At 50.8% G+C, this 18,633-nt stretch overlaps 1 protein-coding gene across 1 annotated transcript in view; it reads right to left on the bottom strand.

The window, feature by feature from the left end:
* Positions 1-502: 502 nt before the first annotated feature.
* ICE1 (interactor of little elongation complex ELL subunit 1) overlaps positions 503-18,633 on the bottom strand; it is a 59,707-nt gene continuing 41,576 nt past the window's right edge. The window contains exons 15-19 of the mRNA XM_062211677.1: positions 17,283-17,443; positions 12,692-12,882; positions 10,832-10,938; positions 3,335-3,433; positions 503-1,493 (exon numbers count right to left, since the gene is read on the bottom strand). Of these exons, the coding sequence (XP_062067661.1) occupies positions 1,312-1,493; positions 3,335-3,433; positions 10,832-10,938; positions 12,692-12,882; positions 17,283-17,443 (740 nt within the window). The 3' untranslated portion in view covers positions 503-1,311. The remainder of the gene's footprint in view (positions 1,494-3,334; positions 3,434-10,831; positions 10,939-12,691; positions 12,883-17,282; positions 17,444-18,633) is intronic.

The following is an 18,633-nucleotide window of genomic DNA, read 5'->3' as shown; positions in this document are numbered from 1 at the left end:
GTTCCGGCCACGAGGCCCCAGTGACAGTGCCTCTCCCGAAACTGCCCTCCGCCAGCGACCACACAGCAGGAGCTGGCCCTGCGGTTCTCCACGCCTGCTCCCCCACATCCACCAGGCTTCCGGCCGCCACGCCCACTGGGTGCTCCTTGTTCCGGCTCTCCCCTGCCTTGCTGACCACCTGTACCTGGCAAGGTGCCTGGGGGGAGAACACACGGGCAGAGTGACGACACCGGGCGAGCTGGAGGCGCAGTGCAGTCACCTGGAGTTACTTAAGAAAACACCAGGAAGGCCTGACAGTCACCAAGTGTAACCCTTAAAGGGCAGCAACTGCAATTAAAGAAAATGCTGTCATCCGGTACCTGCTACCCCAAAGGGCATCTCTGAGCGCTCAGAGCTGGCTGGCTCCCATGTCGCGGCAGAGCCGCTACCGCAGGAAGCGCCACTCCTCGGTCTGTGCCGACGGCAGAGCTCACACCTCACCAATCAACAGGAATGTGCATGGCTTACTTTTATTTTTTATTATAAAAAACACATACAAGAGTTTTAAGAAATGATGAATATAAGACAAATCAGAATCACGGTGAGTTATTAAACCCAGTTTCTATATACAAATACTAAAATTCCCAAAGTGGAACATCATCCAATGTGAGACACATCATAGCACTGTCCCTATGTACACGGCACACGGAGCCCGGGCGCGCTCGCTGCTGGCACGAAGCCCGCCCTCCGGGAGCGTGCGCCCTGGGCTCCGCTACATGTCCGGAGGGGGCCTGGGAGACAGGAAGGCAACGCAGCAGAGGGGCCCCCGCAGGACGCCGCGCGCTTTGCTCTGGCGGATACGACACCTCGGGAAACACAGCTGCCACCCATTCCAGTGAGACAGTGGAAGACTCTCCTGGATGTTTCGTGAGCCAATTAACTTCTTCCTAGTTACTTATCTGCACACAAAGCCCAAAAGTAGCTCAGGAACCAAATCATGTTTTACTGTTCAGTTCATTATAAAACAGCACTCAATTTAAAAAAGCCACTAAAAGGACACTTTCTGCAGCAAAAAAAGGGCGAAGTTCAAGTTTTCGTTTGACCAAGACACAACACAACCCATACATCACAGGATCACAACAGCCCTACAGGAAATGCATTTAGGGAGGAACGGGGCAATGTGTCTCCTGTCTCCTAGCCGAGCACAGAGCGCCTCCTGCCGTGCTACCCATTTCTGTCTTTGTGTTCTGCTCCTCGGCCTGCAATCCGAGAGCGAGAGCGCAGACGTCCGCTCCACGAGTCAAGGCACTTCTCACCGCAGCCACGCCGCGCTCAGCCGAGCCCCTCTGCGCTCAGGGAGCTGACCTCCTCCAGGTAGCTGGCGACCGCAGACGGGATGCTGCTGGAAGCCTCCCTCCGCCACGCTTCCAGGATCTTGGCTATTTCCGCCGGATTGCTGGGACTCAGGTCACAAAGTGCGTAGACAGCTGCTAACTGTACACCCCACGGTATATCTGAAAAGAATTTTCACGTCGGTCAGCAGACAGGAAAATATTTACTTAACGTTTTAATGTTATAATCTATCAAATACAATTCAAATACAGAATATTTTTCCTGTCAGCAGGGAGAATTAAATTTTAAAGAAAAACCCCACAACAAAAACGTCCACTTAAGGCTTGTGTGTAATGGAAGAGGAGAAAAGGCCTACGGCAGCTCCCTGCTGTTCCCGTGCCGGCTGTGTGCTGAGGACGTGGGTCTGACGCCCGGGGAGGGCCCCCCATGGCTCCAGACCCCACAGCCCACGCTGCGCTTTCCTGAGCAGCTCTCGAAGAAGCACACTCCCGGGACACTGGTCTCAGGAAGATGCAGATCCCAAAGTGTCTGGTAAACATGTGACTCTACTGCTGTCCCGTGGACGTTTATACACACACTGGAAAATGACAACGTCAGGAGGACACTCGCGGCCTGCCCCTCGCGCACTCTCACAGCCGGGTCACAGGCTGACGATGACGAGGTGTAGAGCTCCCCTCCGCATCGACCCCAAGCTGAAGTCAGCACTGAACTGACTGGGGCGCAGCGGCGCACTGCGGAGTGCACAGTGGGCACAGGGAGGCCACGCAGTGCGAGCCGTTTCTGAGCTACACACGCTCGTTCTGAGTGGCAGCAGCTCACCAGGGCACAGCAGCACCACTCCGAGCAGCCCTCGCTGGAATTTGGAATGCTTGTGCATACACAGTGAGACGCCCAGGGACAAGACCCAAGTCTAAACAGGAGACGCAGTCATGATGCACGTCCACCTTACCCTAGCTGAGGGTAATGCTGCGCCCTATTTTACAGAACGTTTTGCATGATAAAGTGGTGTACGCTGAACTACCAGAGCTGTGGTGCTCAGAGTTCTGGATTTTGAGTTAGGGATGCTCAGCTTGTATCTAAAGAAGTAAAAAAAAATGAAGACAAAAACCAAAAAACTGCCCACCACCACCAAAACCCACACATTCAACAAAAAGCAGCTTTAACCATGACTTTCCCCTTGAACCTGCAGACAGTCAGCAGCACAGAGCAGGCACTGCGTGCGGCGCCCCTGTATCCCTCCCCCACACCGTATCCCTCCCCCACACCGTATCCCTCCCCCCACACCCAGCCGTGCAGCTCTCAGCCTGCAGCGCGCGGCAGCTCTCAAGTCAAAAGCCGCCCCCTTCGGCTCAGCCTTGCAAGTCTCCCAGGGAAAGGCGAAGACAAGGCACCCACCACATGAAGGCCACCCGGAGTGCCACACAGTACCTAAGCTGTCACTTCGCGCACGTCTGATAAGAACGTGTTTCAGCACAACATTCTCTGACTGTGTAAGTCAAACAGAAGCCAGGCTCGTTACTTCAGAGGGTTCCTTTGAGCTGAGCTCTTCCACAGAAGAGCAAGACAAAACTGTGCGCTCTGCAGCACATGGGAACAGGACTCTCCCGTGAGGACCGGCACACAGCTTCCAGCTCTCCTCCTGAGGCTCCGCACTTGGTAACGCCCAGGCCGCTTCACACGGGCAACCCCACTGGTCCTCGCGTCGCAACTCCACCCAGGGGCCCAGCTGTTTCTGAGACTGAAAGTCCGCACCAGGGAGACAGGGGAGCGCTCTCTGCCTTGGAGAAGCCCTGGTCCGCAGCGTGCACTGGGCCCTTAGACACTCAAACAAGGACACGACGTTCACGCACACGCTCAGATGCTACGGAAGACGCGGCTCACATGGCTGTCTGCAAGGAGCAGGGGGAAGCTCAGGGCATGGCACAGTCAGGACTCAGAGAAAAAGTCTGAGAAGCGAAATGCAAAGGATTTACAAGTAATTTTAATGAACTCAGAGTTTTACCTTCATCCTGAGCATGCTGTATGAACATCCCGATCACGGAACTAATATTTTTCACAGCAGATGGGAACCCTTCCTTCAAACCCAACTGGCCCAAGCGCCCTAGGAGAAACAAAACACAACAAAATGAAAACAGCATTTGGTTCAAGGTTAATTTTTTTCTTATAATACTATATATCGTAAGCCTAAAAGTTCTGAACTTAAATTAAAATGGACTTAAGTGGAAACGGGTTAAATAGTAAGGCATCCAGACTTAACAAAGCACCATTTGTGCAAGAAGAGGAGTGGCCAGTGGCCCCTCCATCTTTGACTTCCTGAGTACTCACCACGTCCAGACAACACACACTGCGCTGTTTGCCCAGTGAGGTCTCGTCACCACGTCCAGACAACACACACTGCGCTGTTTGCCCAGTGAGGTCCCGTCACCACGTCCAGACAACACACACTGCGCTGTTTGCCCAGTGAGGTCCCGTCACCACGTCCAACAACACACACTGCGCTGTTCCCCAGTGAGGTCCCATCACCACGTCCAGACAACACACACTGCGCTGTTTGCCCAGTGAGGTCCCGTCACCACGTCCAGACAACACACACTGCGCTGTTCCCCAGTGAGGTCACGTCACCACGTCCAGACAACACACATTGCGCTGTTCCCCAGTGAGGTCCCGTCACCACGTCCAGACAACACACACTGCGCTGTTCCCCAGTGAGGTCCCGTCACCACGTCCAGACAACACACACTGCGCTATTCCCCAGTGAGGTCCCATCACCACGTCCAGACAACACACACTGCACTGTTTGAGGTCCCGTCACCACGTCCAGACAACACACACTGCGCTGTTCCCCAGTGAGGTCCCGTCACCACGTCCAGACAACACACACTGCGCTGTTTGAGGTCCCATCACCACGTCCAGACAACACACACTGCGCTGTTCCCCAGTGAGGTCCCGTCACCACGTCCAGACAACACACACTGTGCTGTTCCCCAGTGAGGTCCCATCACCACGTCCAGACAACACACACTGCACTGTTCCCCAGTGAGGTCCCGTCACCACATCCAGACAACACACACTGCGCTGTTTGAGGTCCCATCACCACGTCCAGACAACACACACTGCACTGTTTGAGGTCCCGTCACCACGTCCAGACAACACACACTGCGCTGTTCCCCAGTGAGGTCCCGTCACCACGTCCAGACAACACACACTGCGCTGTTTGAGGTCCCATCACCACGTCCAGACAACACACACTGAGCTGTTTGCCCAGTGAGGTCCCGTCACCACATCCAGACAACACACACTGCGCTGTGTGCCCAGTGAGGTCCCGTCACCATGTCCAGACAACACACACTGCGCTGTTTGCCCAGTGAGGTCCCGTCACCACGTCCAGACAACACACGCTGCGCTGTTTGCCCAGTGAGGTCCCGTCACCACGTCCAGACAACACACACTGCGCTGTTTGCCCAGTGAGGTCACATCACCACGTCCAGACAACACACACTGCGCTGTTTGCCCAGTGAGGTCCCGTCACCACGTCCAGACAACACACACTGCGCTGTTTGCCCAGTGAGGTCCCGTCACCACGTCCAACAACACACACTGCGCTGTTCCCCAGTGAGGTCCCATCACCACGTCCAGACAACACACACTGCGCTGTTTGCCCAGTGAGGTCCCGTCACCACGTCCAGACAACACACACTGCGCTGTTTGCCCAGTGAGGTCCCGTCACCACGTCCAACAACACACACTGCGCTGTTCCCCAGTGAGGTCCCGTCACCACGTCCAGACAACACACACTGCGCTATTCCCCAGTGAGGTCCCATCACCACGTCCAGACAACACACACTGCACTGTTCCCCAGTGAGGTCCCGTCACCACATCCAGACAACACACACTGCGCTGTTTGAGGTCCCATCACCACGTCCAGACAACACACACTGCACTGTTTGAGGTCCCGTCACCACGTCCAGACAACACACACTGCGCTGTTCCCCAGTGAGGTCCCGTCACCACGTCCAGACAACACACACTGCGCTGTTTGAGGTCCCATCACCACGTCCAGACAACACACACTGCGCTGTTCCCCAGTGAGGTCCCGTCACCACGTCCAGACAACACACACTGCGCTGTTCCCCAGTGAGGTCCCATCACCACGTCCAGACAACACACACTGCACTGTTCCCCAGTGAGGTCCCGTCACCACATCCAGACAACACACACTGCGCTGTTTGAGGTCCCATCACCACGTCCAGACAACACACACTGCACTGTTTGAGGTCCCGTCACCACGTCCAGACAACACACACTGCGCTGTTCCCCAGTGAGGTCCCGTCACCACGTCCAGACAACACACACTGCGCTGTTTGAGGTCCCATCACCACGTCCAGACAACACACACTGAGCTGTTTGCCCAGTGAGGTCCCGTCACCACATCCAGACAACACACACTGCGCTGTGTGCCCAGTGAGGTCCCGTCACCATGTCCAGACAACACACACTGCGCTGTTTGCCCAGTGAGGTCCCGTCACCACGTCCAGACAACACACGCTGCGCTGTTTGCCCAGTGAGGTCCCGTCACCACGTCCAGACAACACACACTGCGCTGTTTGCCCAGTGAGGTCACATCACCACGTCCAGACAACACACACTGCGCTGTTTGCCCAGTGAGGTCCCGTCACCACGTCCAGACAACACACACTGCGCTGTTTGCCCAGTGAGGTCCCGTCACCACGTCCAACAACACACACTGCGCTGTTCCCCAGTGAGGTCCCATCACCACGTCCAGACAACACACACTGCGCTGTTTGCCCAGTGAGGTCCCGTCACCACGTCCAGACAACACACACTGCGCTGTTTGCCCAGTGAGGTCCCGTCACCACGTCCAACAACACACACTGCGCTGTTCCCCAGTGAGGTCCCGTCACCACGTCCAGACAACACACACTGCGCTATTCCCCAGTGAGGTCCCATCACCACGTCCAGACAACACACACTGCACTGTTCCCCAGTGAGGTCCCGTCACCACATCCAGACAACACACACTGCGCTGTTTGAGGTCCCATCACCACGTCCAGACAACACACACTGCACTGTTTGAGGTCCCGTCACCACGTCCAGACAACACACACTGCGCTGTTCCCCAGTGAGGTCCCGTCACCACGTCCAGACAACACACACTGCGCTGTTTGAGGTCCCATCACCACGTCCAGACAACACACACTGCGCTGTTCCCCAGTGAGGTCCCGTCACCACGTCCAGACAACACACACTGCGCTGTTCCCCAGTGAGGTCCCATCACCACGTCCAGACAACACACACTGCACTGTTCCCCAGTGAGGTCCCGTCACCACATCCAGACAACACACACTGCGCTGTTTGAGGTCCCATCACCACGTCCAGACAACACACACTGCACTGTTTGAGGTCCCGTCACCACGTCCAGACAACACACACTGCGCTGTTCCCCAGTGAGGTCCCGTCACCACGTCCAGACAACACACACTGCGCTGTTTGAGGTCCCATCACCACGTCCAGACAACACACACTGAGCTGTTTGCCCAGTGAGGTCCCGTCACCACATCCAGACAACACACACTGCGCTGTGTGCCCAGTGAGGTCCCGTCACCATGTCCAGACAACACACACTGCGCTGTTTGCCCAGTGAGGTCCCGTCACCACGTCCAGACAACACACGCTGCGCTGTTTGCCCAGTGAGGTCCCGTCACCACGTCCAGACAACACACACTGCGCTGTTTGCCCAGTGAGGTCACATCACCACGTCCAGACAACACACACTGCGCTGTTTGCCCAGTGAGGTCCCGTCACCACGTCCAGACAACACACACTGCGCTGTTTGCCCAGTGAGGTCCCGTCACCACGTCCAACAACACACACTGCGCTGTTCCCCAGTGAGGTCCCATCACCACGTCCAGACAACACACACTGCGCTGTTTGCCCAGTGAGGTCCCGTCACCACGTCCAGACAACACACACTGCGCTGTTTGCCCAGTGAGGTCCCGTCACCACGTCCAGACAACACACACTGCGCTATTCCCCAGTGAGGTCACATCATCATAAGTGGAATGAGAATGACTCCCGCAGGACAGAGAGGAATCTGCTCTCGAGGCTACCACATCAGACCCGAGATGGCCGTTCTGCCCACGCAGGGCTGGGCTCTACCGCCTGGGACAGCTGATGACAGCCACAGCTTCCCTGGACAGCAATGCTAAGCTCTGTGCTCCTTCCCAACGCTCCCACGTGGACTGATGCAAAAGCAACAGCACAGCAAGCCACCACACGCTGAGCACGGGCCACGGCGTGGCAGCTCTCTGGACAGGCCTCCTTCTTCACTGCCAAGGCACGGGCAACCCAAGAAGGCAATTCCACCTACGAAAGGCGACAGCCACCAGGACGTCCCTGCTCTAGTTCATGCGGCTGGACCCTTCCTCTACTCCAAAGGACCCCTGTGGGTGCGAGCTTGCTCCTAGGTGGGATCCTACTCCCTCCCTCAAAGCAGTCTTCAAGTCTTTGATGCTTTCCTTAAATTAGAAGACATTCCAGAAGACACTCGAGATGTGCCTTCCTAACAATGCTGCATCGTTGTCTGTGCTTCGGCTCGCTCTCGGCACTACAAACATGCTCCTGGACAAACGGGAATCTCGTTCGTGAGCCTCAACTCGACGTCGAACATAGGGAAACCGAGAGACTGAGTACCTAGGTAATTTCTTTTTTTTCTAAAGATTTATTTATTCGAAAGAGTTACACAAGGAGATACAGAGATAGAGGTAGAGACAGGGGTGGGGTGAGTTGGGGAGGGGAGAAGGGAAGGGGGAGAGAGAGAGACGGAGAGAGGTATCTTCCATCCACTGGTTCACTCTCCAAATGGCCACAATGGCCAGGGCTGGATCAAGCCAAAGTCAGTAGCCTTGGACCCCATCCAGGTCTCCCACACGGGTGCAGGGTCCTAAGCACTTGGGCCAGCCTGGCTGCTTCCCAGGCACACCAGCAGGGAGCTGCAGAGGAGGCAGTGTAGCTGGCATCTGCACTGGGCTCTCGTGGGTGCTGGCACGGCGTGCAGCAGGCCCTTAAGTGGCCTTCACTACTGCCCCCCTCGGAGACCAGCTGGTGCTACACATCCTGAACGCCGTGAAACGCAGCAGGCATTAGTAAGTAGTTACTGATTGAAGAACGTATGGGAATTCCTGACCCACGGTGACTTTCTAAGTATCGGGATGACCCTCTGGCAGCCTTCTGATGAGAATGAAAAGGAATCAACTTCAGAGAGGAGAAACCTCAGGTCATGATCACTTGTAAGATCTGACAAGGATGATGGACAGATGATCTGACAAGGATGACGGACAGATGTGTTAAATGGGAAGAAAAGCCCCTCCAGGGCCATCCAGAGCCAATCTCAGCGTCCCAGACAACACACAGCCCAGCAATGCCTGCTGGGAAGGGAGCCTGCAGCAGGACCGAGACCCTAGAGTTCTCATGCTAGCGTCGGTGCAGACCGGTCATGGCCAGGGTGAGCTGAGACAGTTCCAAAGAAAAGCTGAAACACTTGACGAGCGTGCACAGCACCGCCCAGTGCCGGCCACCACGGCCTGATCTGCAGAAACTGTCGGGTGAGGTGACGGTGCCCCAGCTCCTGCTCCCAGTTGCCACCCGGTGGGCCACATACTCAGGACTGCATGGCCCCTAGATCTGGTGGTGGGCAGTTTCTGTCCTGGCTGCGTCACCTCCCCACTGCATGAGCTCACACAAGCCTTCAACCCTGCCAATGCACCACTCCTCCAAGTTTACGAACTAGAGCAACTCAAGCATTGCGCAGAACCGTCTGTGACATGCTGTTGTTGGCACGGTCACACACATGACCACTGCTAACAGCAATGTCCACACCTCAGTTCAACACTCAGTAACACTGCACTGCCTGATGGCAACCCTGCCTCAGTTGCCATGGAATAAAAAGCTCATTAATTAGAATACTGCAAAACCTGGAATGAAACATAAAGACAAATTGGGGGAATCAAAACGGCTAAACAGAGAGGCTGCACCCACCCTCAGCCAGAGAGCAAAGACCCGTGCTCTAGGAGGGAAAGTCTCCGGAAAGCAGGGACGGAGCTGCGGGCAGAGCAGACCCACAGAGCCAGCACACAGGGACCGCGCACACCGCGCCCAGCGCTCCGGCTGCGCACGCCTCTTGGAGCGTTCCAGAAAGTCCGAGAACTGAGGCGGCTGCCTGAGGGAGCATCCGTGAGGGGGTGAGAGACCCGCAAACTGCACGGAGAGACTGAAGGACGGAAGAGAGCGAGAGCGGGGCAACAAAGCATAGCTGCTGCTCCCTCCCGGTCCCTGCGGGGACCCCTTGCTGGGACAAGGGAAGCAGCGCTGGGACACCCGGGACACCCGCCACTGCTGCAGACAGCCCTCCCACGGGGGCTGCCACATCCTCACCGACTTCCAGGCCAGGCCAGAGGGCTCCCGGGTCCGAGGGACAAGTCTGCTGCAGAAGAAGCCACATCGCCTCTCCCTGCTCCTAAAGTGCCAGAACTGAGCTGCAGCCAAGAAGCTGCGAACTCCATCTGTCCTAGGCAGCAGCCAGCGGCTCCACCACCGTCAGAAGCCCCCAGAGACAGCCAGGACGGGAGCAGGCCCCTCTGAATGACGCTGTGCAGCTCTGTACAAGGCTCTGCAGCCACGCCTGCCCTTCTATGGGGATGAGGGGTGGCCGTCGGCTTCCTGAGGCTGGTCGGCAGCAGCAGCAGCCCGTACGCATGCCCAGAGGAGCGGGTCCGAGGGAGCCCCTGCTGTAGCTCTCAGCACAAGGTACTGGGGGGCGGGGGCAGAGAACAAGGCCCAGCATCACCCTGCGGGCCCAGCGGGCACTGAGGGAGCTCCCCCGTGCCCTGTAACTTTGAGCCTGTGATACTGGTGCTACAACCCCTGGAGTAGCTCGCACTTACCCAGAGGATCTAGAAGGCCCTACCTGCATTTCTCTGCTTCAGGCTTGTGACGGCCAGTGACCACTCCCCAGCAAAACCGGCGTCCACCCTGTGAGCCCAGGCAGAGCCCCCGCCTCCTGCGGCTCCAGGACTGTGATGACCAGTGCCGTACCCGCAGTCACCAGGACACACCCCACAGGTCTCCAGGGAAGAGCCACCCCACTCGCCACTCTAGACCCATGCCACTCAGCGCACGGTCTGCAGCACAACCTGTGTTCCCTCGTGGGCCTGGGACCAGGTCCCCTAAACATCTCCCAGTGCTGGGACTCGGGCTCCTGGTGCTGTAGGCCCCAGCATTAGTCACGCCCACACAGCAAGACCTGGAATGCCCCATCCACATTACAGTTTGAAGTCCACAGTTACTGGTATGCAAGTGGATTAATATTAGCATTCGGGAAGCAAGAGTTCAAAACACGCACTAACATGAAAAATTTTAATCTGTGACAAAGACAGGTAAAACATGAAGTCTGTAGGGCAGATTCAGAAAACAAACAACTTACCTATGAGCCGCAGTATTGATGCTATGATAATGTCGGGAGTGTATGCGATGTTTGCATGTCCTTTTCTGTACTTGATCCACTTGTCCATTACAGGCCACAGTTCCTTACTAGAAACACATGAAAGGAGGGATGCGTGCTGGTCACTGACCTGAGGAACGGCCCCCAAGACATGGGGGGAGGGTAACCGCTGAGCACCTGACACTGAACGCTCACATCTGCTCCAAGCAATCAGAACTATCTGTACTCCTGGCTTACAACAGCTACAAATACCCACACAAGCTGTTTTAACTGCTTTTACAAGGATTTGCACAGCATTCCCACTGTCACGGAACGAGGACGTAGTGGAGTCTGTATTTCCGTGGACCCTCGGGAGCTGGGAAGCCCGAATTACAGAAGCCCACAGTTGCCTGGGAGGGTCACAGACAAAGAGTTGCGTGTGTAGAAAGAGCTGAGGCAGAGGGCAACTGGAATTTCTAGAATCAAACCATACTTTAGGTAGAAAAATAGACACTTTCTCCTAGCTGAAAACAGTCCCAATACCTTTTTGCTTTTTTGTTCTCTTTTACCAAAAACACATTTGCTTCTTACATGGCATTCATGATATATCACTAGAAAAGTTACATTCAGACAAACAAAAAGGAAATCAAAAGTACTCCAAATAACCCAGCTTACACAATTACTACTCTTGGCGTTTGGGCTTTTCTTTCCAGATACTTCTCCATCTCTATGTATGTAAAACTACACAGTAAAAGCCCCTACGTACCAAGGGAGAAGGCAGGGTCTTCTGCAGTTGTGCAGGCCAAGACCCTGACATTCAACCCTGTTGTCATCACCAGTGGGGTATTATGGACAAGGCCACACTGACAGGTACCAGCCCTGGTCTCCTCATCCGTAACTGGGGGAGGACACCTGCCCCTGGACTCCGATGGAGCCAGTGAGACAAGGCCCTCACATCTCTACAGACAGGCACTGGACAGACTTTCTGCCACTTTGCTATTTAGTGGCAAACTGTCACATCAACACATAGAAGTCCACTGATAGCTATGTGTTTTCATACTGCTATACCTCACTATATACATGGATGAAAACTATTCACTTCCCTACTGCCTGACCTGTAGGTGCCTACTGCTGTTGGGGTGGGGGCAGGGCATCCTGTGTACACCTGGATCCCGCACACAGGAACTGCCACAGAACCGTCTTCAGTATCTCAGTGCCAGGGACCAGCAACTCTGTGGTGAATACTTTGTAATGTCACAAAAGCCCTTAACTCCGCCTTTCTAAGCCTGAGTTCCACAAGAAAATGAAGACCTACAGGAAAACGATTTGGAAGACAATTTTGCCCATTCTCCTAGAGTGGGACATAGCTAGGCCAGAATTACAGATGTAGAAAGAGAAGTTAACACCTTACATACAATGATGCCTGAAAGTAGCAGGCTTACATCCTTCCCAGGTGACAGAGCTGTTAACCTGGCAATTTTGAGGATTTCTCCTTCTTTGGGTTTTTCCAGAGTATCTGTATGTTAAAGTAACAGTTATGACATTTCATTCACCCCATATCTAGTCTACATGATGGGGCTACACCAGAGAACTCGTCTCCTTACCCTAAGACTCACTGCTACTGGGGAGAGAGATCATCATAACAGAATACAATGGAAAGTAGGAAGAGGTACTACAGAAAAACAAATCAAGGGAATATAATAGGGATGCAGGTATTTTAAGAATAGTTTTATAAAACAATCATTCATAAATATTTTAGATGCTTCACATACTTAAAAATGATTCAAATTGCAATTCAGCATTCGGTAAACTGTCTTACAATGCTAACGATGCCTCTTTGTTTGAAGCTAGTGAAATGGCTACCTTATGATGTTATCATGCGTCCAAATCCACTTCTGATGGCAACAGAGCAGGTCAATGGCAAATATGTACTCCCAAGTATGGTCATTTAAGTCCTCACCAAATTTTTCACTGGACTGAAATTCTGTTTTTGGACATAACTGTATAGTCAAAAGTAGCTTTGAGACCATAAACCCCACATCTACAGGAGCATTCTAGAAAATGAAAAAAAAATGGGAGTGTCAAATACAATACATCCAGTGTTGGTAAACTCAAGAGTATAACAATCATCAGATAAACCATCATTTAATTAAAAAACTGGTATTTGAAGCAGCTGTATTCTGGATAAGGAACCAGGTGTACGTTAGTCACAATACTTACCATAAAATGATCATGGAATGGAAGTTGAGAGACCAGGTAAACTAACTACAGGCAGGATGCAGGATCCAATCAGGTAGAAAAAAGGTTAGCTGCAACCCAGCCAGTAAAGAACTGAAGTATTTAAGCTAGCTGTAATAAAAAAGTTATTGGCTGGTGTTGGGGTACAGCAGGTGAAGCTGCCCCTCATGATGCCAGCATCCCATATTTGGAGTACCAGCTGCCATCCCGGGCTGTCTACTTCCAGCTCCCAACTAAGATGCCAGGGAAAGCAGAGGATGGCCCAAGTGCTTGGTCCCTGCCCACATGTGGGCAGTATGGATGGAGCTGCCAGTTCCTGGCTTCAGCCTGGCCTAACCCCAGCCAGGTACAGCCATCTGGGGAGTGAACCAGTAGATGGAATCTCTCTCTCCCTGTCACTCTGCTTTCAAATAAACAAAAACAACAAAAAAGCTGAAGCCATTAAAATCCTTTTTTTTTTTTTTAATTTTTTTTAAAAATTTTTTGACAGAGTGGACAGTGTGAGAGAGAGACAGAGAGAAAGGTCTTCCTTTGCCGTTTGTTCACCCTCCAATGGCTGCCGCGGCTGGCACGCTGCGGCCGGCGCACCGCGCTGATCCGATGGCAGGAGCCAGGTGCTTATCCTGGTCTCCTTTTAATCCTCTTTCTGACACTGGAAGACAGTTTGCTTTTCCTGAAAATTCATAAAACTGAATGAGACAGCACCGGACTGTTACGTCTGGGTTCTCTCGCACCTGTGTACAATGGAATGCACCCTTTGCACTGCATGTATGGCTAGCTTGAACTTTCCTTTTCATTACTGACCAGTAACCATTATACAGACACACCACTCTTTATCGGCTCACCTGCTGATAGCCATCTGGGTTACTGCCAGCTACGGATGACTGTATGGACAGAATGGCAGCTGTCATTACATACAGAAGACCCTTAAGAATTTTAGAAAATCTTTTCACCAAACTAGCAGGAAACACCACCCTAAAGAGGTCAAATGAGGGAAACACTTCCTGCCATGCTAGTAGTAAGAAATCTAAATTCCTGATTTTAAAGACTGAAGTGCTAAATAATTTGCACTTAAGATAATATACACTACTTATTTTTTGTTAACTCGTGGTATTATATTTAATAAACATCCCTCTATTTTCAATTCTAGAAATAACGTCCTGGGGCTTAACTGTATTACTTTTCTAATTTTGAACTTTCTTTGTTCTACTGGGGAAGGCTATGGTTATAAAATAATATTCTTTGATATGTTAGTGAAATGTTATAATTTTTACTTTTAAGTGTCTCATTGAAACTTTTTTCATTTTTGTGCTATATTTTTATTGAGTTTTATAATTTAACATAGACAGGGGATTTCTTTCTTTCTTCTTTTTTTTTTTAAGATTTTATGTATTTATTTGAGAAAGAGAAAAGTCTTCCATCTGCTTGTTCACTCCCCAGATGATTGCCAACAGCTGCAGCTTCTTCTGGGTCTCCTACGCAGGTACAGGGACCTCAGTACTTAGGCCATATTTCACTGCTTTCCCAGGCCATAAGAAGAGAGCTGGATTGGAAGAGGAGCAACAGGGACACAACCCAGCACCCACATGGGATGCTGGTGCTGCAGGTGGAGACTTAGCCTACTACGCAGCGCCAAACCCATGGCGGGGTGGAGGGGGGGGGTTGGGTTTTAATGTGTTCTTATGATGAAATAGATTTCAGGGACCAGTGCTGTGGTGTAGTAGGTAAGCCTGCAGCCTGCAGTGCTGGCATGCCATATGGGCGCCGGTGCAAGACCCGTAGGGTCCACTTCCGATCCAGTCCTCTGCTATGGCCTGGGAAGGCAGTAGAAGATGGCCCAAGTACTTGGGCTCCTGTACCTGCATGGGAAACCCAGAGGAAGCTCCTGGCTTCAGATCTGCACAGCTCTGGCCATTGTGGCCAACCGGGGACTGAACCAGCAGATGGAAGACCTCTCTCTCTCTCTCTCTCTGTGTAACTCTTTCAAAAAAATAAATTAATTTTAAAAAAAGGAAAGATTAAAAATACTTGGTTCTTGGGACCGGTGCTGTGGCTCACTTGGTTAATCCTCAGCCTGCAGTGCCGGCATCCCATATGGGTGCCGAGTTCTAGGCCTGGTTGCTCCTCTTCCAGTCCGGCTCTCTGCTGTGGCCCGGGAGGGCAGTGGAGGATGGCCCAAGTGCTTGGGTCCCTGCACCCGCACGGGAGACCAGGAATAAGCACCTGGCTCCTGGCTCTGGATTGGCGCAGTGCCAGCCGTGGCGGCCATTTGAGTAGTGAACCAATGGAAGGAAGACCTTTCTCTCTCTCTCTCTCTCTCACTGTCTATAACTCTGTCAAATAAAAAAAAAAATACGTAGTTAAGAATCAGACAAAATGCAGTTGGAACTTATATTTGCCTTTTGTTATATAGTAAGCATCAACATCTTTTATGTTAATTACCAACTGGTCTGTTCAAGCATTCTACATGTAAAGCCAAAGTTGACCATTTTCATTTTGATAAGAAATCATCTTGGGCATCTACAGCTGTTGCTCCAGGGTTCATTAATCCAGTCATTGTTGCTAAGTCTTCTAGTCAGAATCTTCAATATTCTGGCTTTTCTCCTGTTCTCATTAATCTGGACTGTGAGTTACATATTTTTGTTGGTAAGACAGTGTTTTTTGTTTGTTCTCTCCTTGATGCTATGTATTACCTTTTAAAGATTTATTTTATTTATTGGAAAGACAGAGTTAGAGAAGCAGAGACAGAGAGAGAGGTCTTCCATCTGCTGGTTCACTCCCCAGATGGCCGCAATGGCCAAAGCTGCACCGATCCAAAGCAAGGAGTTTCTTCCGGGTCTCCCACGTGAGTGCAGGGGCTCAAGGACCTGGTCCATCTTCCACTGCTTTCCCAGGCCGTAGCAAAGAGCTGGATTGGAAGAGCAGCAGCCGGGACTAGAACTGGTGCACATATGGGATGTCGGCACTTCAGGCCAGGGCATTAACCTGCTGTGCCACAGTGCCGGCCCCTGTGTATTACCTTTTAAACTGTAATTCTTTTTTTATATTCTTTTTCGTATTTTTAATTTTGAAAATGAATATCAGCCAAATGTATTATTTGCTGAATAAGAAAAAGTGTTCTTAAGAGTACAAGTTTTCCAAAAACTAAGGATATTTGGTATGAAGGGTTTTCCTTTTTGCTGAATTGTAAAAAAGATTGTGACATCGGTTTTCATATTTCACTTGTTCCCGGACTGCCCATGACTGTGCATCTCAAGTTCTAACTAAAAGTTTAAGATTTAAGATATTAATGTCTAATTTTATTGAATTATCACTACACAACTTAATCTTTACTTCCCAAAAATTGTGGTTTCCATGTGGCCAAATTCATGATTGATCATATATATAACAAATCCTATCTACATTCAGATTTGCTGTCTGGACCTAATTCTGCTATGTCCTTACTTTTGTCATCAGATCTGCTTAATTCTGATAAAGAACAGCTGGAAGTCTTGTAGTACAATGCTATTTTTTTCCTTAAATATTTCATACTTTTCTTTAATTTTATATTTTTACTTGATATGATATTTAAAAAATTATTGAAACCAGCAGCTGCTTTGAAAGTACTGTGTTTTATCATCAAATTCCCAAAAGAGGCAGAAGGGCTCCAGCTGCAAGCAGGGACAGGCGTGGCAGGGCAGGTCCCTCCTGGAGGCAGCCAGCTCCACAGCCGAGTCCAAGGCCCCTTCTACCTGCTGAGGAACTGACTCTGGCTTGTCCACACAGACAGCCCATTTCAAATCTGCTTTGAAATGTACATGCACTACTTACTGTCCACTTGGTTTTCATTAAATAAAATATAAAAGAACACCAATCTAAATATCACTTTAAAATATTAATACTTAAAAAATAAAAAGGCAACATGAGAACAAAACATGTAGAACAAATACCAATTCCATCTACTAGAAAAAAAATATAGATTAATAGATTCAGAAAAGATTTAATAGAAAAGAATTGAGATACCAATTTTTTCACTTCTCTAAGTACCTATTGCAGAATCAATTTGTATCTCTTCCAAGTCCTTTAAACATATGTATGGATTTCATCACTCATAAATTAGCATAAAATCTAATTCCATGAAGAATATCTTTAAAAATGCCTAGGAATGAATACAAAAACAATAATATTTATGTAAGACCTACAAGAATGTATGTAACAAGAGAAAAATAAAACTCACCTTTTCCCAGTTGAGAAAAGCTCTCAAACAGTTCAGAACCTCTCCTTTTGCACGCTGCCGGGCTACTAACTGCATTGCTTTATTAATCACTGATTGAGAGAGAAATATGTCATGCCACATGTTTGCAATAAACAAAGTCAGCTTCTCAGACTCTGGGAAATCTGTAAGAAAGAAAACAATAACCTTTTATGTCTGATCAAGCAAACAGAATACGAGCCAAGAATAAACTCTGTGCATTACACTGCGCGCAAGGCTGTCCACAGCAGAGGGCACTGTACTGTGCGACCCAGCCAAGGCTCCGCCCTCAGCTATTTCAAAATATGCTCCGCCTTTTTTCCTTGCTTTTTCCCACTGGCAAATTTTCTTAAGTTTTTAACACAGGGCATGAAAACACAGCAGTGTATGAAAAAAGGAAATCTTCAGAGACAAAAGGCAAAAATCCTTCCTCCAAGCTTCCTTAGTTCCAGAATTCTCCCATTTGATGTACGTCATTGCAGGTCATTTTAATGTGTTTACACGGGTATGGATTAGTCATGGAATTTTTTATTTGAAGAGTTATACTTTATAAAATCCGGATGACATTTTTTTTTTTTTGTAAACTCCTTCCCCTATAAAATGGCTTCTCTCCTTTTTAAAATTCACTTAATCGGGGCCAGTGCTGTGGCGCAGTGGGTTAATGCCCTGGCCTGAAGCACTGGCATCCCATATGGGTACCAGTTTGAGTCCCGGCTGCTCCACTTCCAATCCAGCTCTCTGCTGAGGCCTGTGAAAGCAGAAGGTGGCCCAAGTCCTTGGGCCCCTGCACCCACATGGAAGACCCAGAAGAAACTCCTGGCTTTGGATCAGCGCAGCTCTAGTCATTGCGGCGAATTGGGGAGTGAACCATTGGATGGAAGACCGACCGACACTCCCTCCCTCCTTCCTTCTCTCTCCCTTCCTGCCTGCCTCCCTCCCTCTCTCTCTGTCTCTCTCTCCCCTCTCCCTCCCTCCTCTCTGTGTAACTCTTTCAAATAAATAAATAAATCTTTAAAAAAATAAATAAAATTCACTTCATCAAAGGGTAGTTTCTATTCTAAAACTGCTGGTTCAGGGAGGGCGTCGGTACAGCAGTACGGCAGTTAAGATGATGTGTGAGGTGCCTGCATCCCACACAGGAGTGCTTGGGCTCAAGTCCCAGATCCACTCCTGACGCCAGCTTCCCGCTGCCACACACCCTGGGAAGCAGCAGGGATGCTCACTATGGGGTTCCTATTCCTACCATGCACCTGAGCACCATGGACTGAGGTCCAGACTCCTGGCTTCAGCACAATCCAGGCATCTGAGACATGAACCTGAAGATGAGGGATCTCTC

Source organism: Lepus europaeus, chromosome 15, assembly GCF_033115175.1.
Source record: "Lepus europaeus isolate LE1 chromosome 15, mLepTim1.pri, whole genome shotgun sequence".
Taxonomy (NCBI): domain Eukaryota; kingdom Metazoa; phylum Chordata; class Mammalia; order Lagomorpha; family Leporidae; genus Lepus; species Lepus europaeus.
This window is presented reverse-complemented; position numbering and strand designations above follow the sequence as displayed.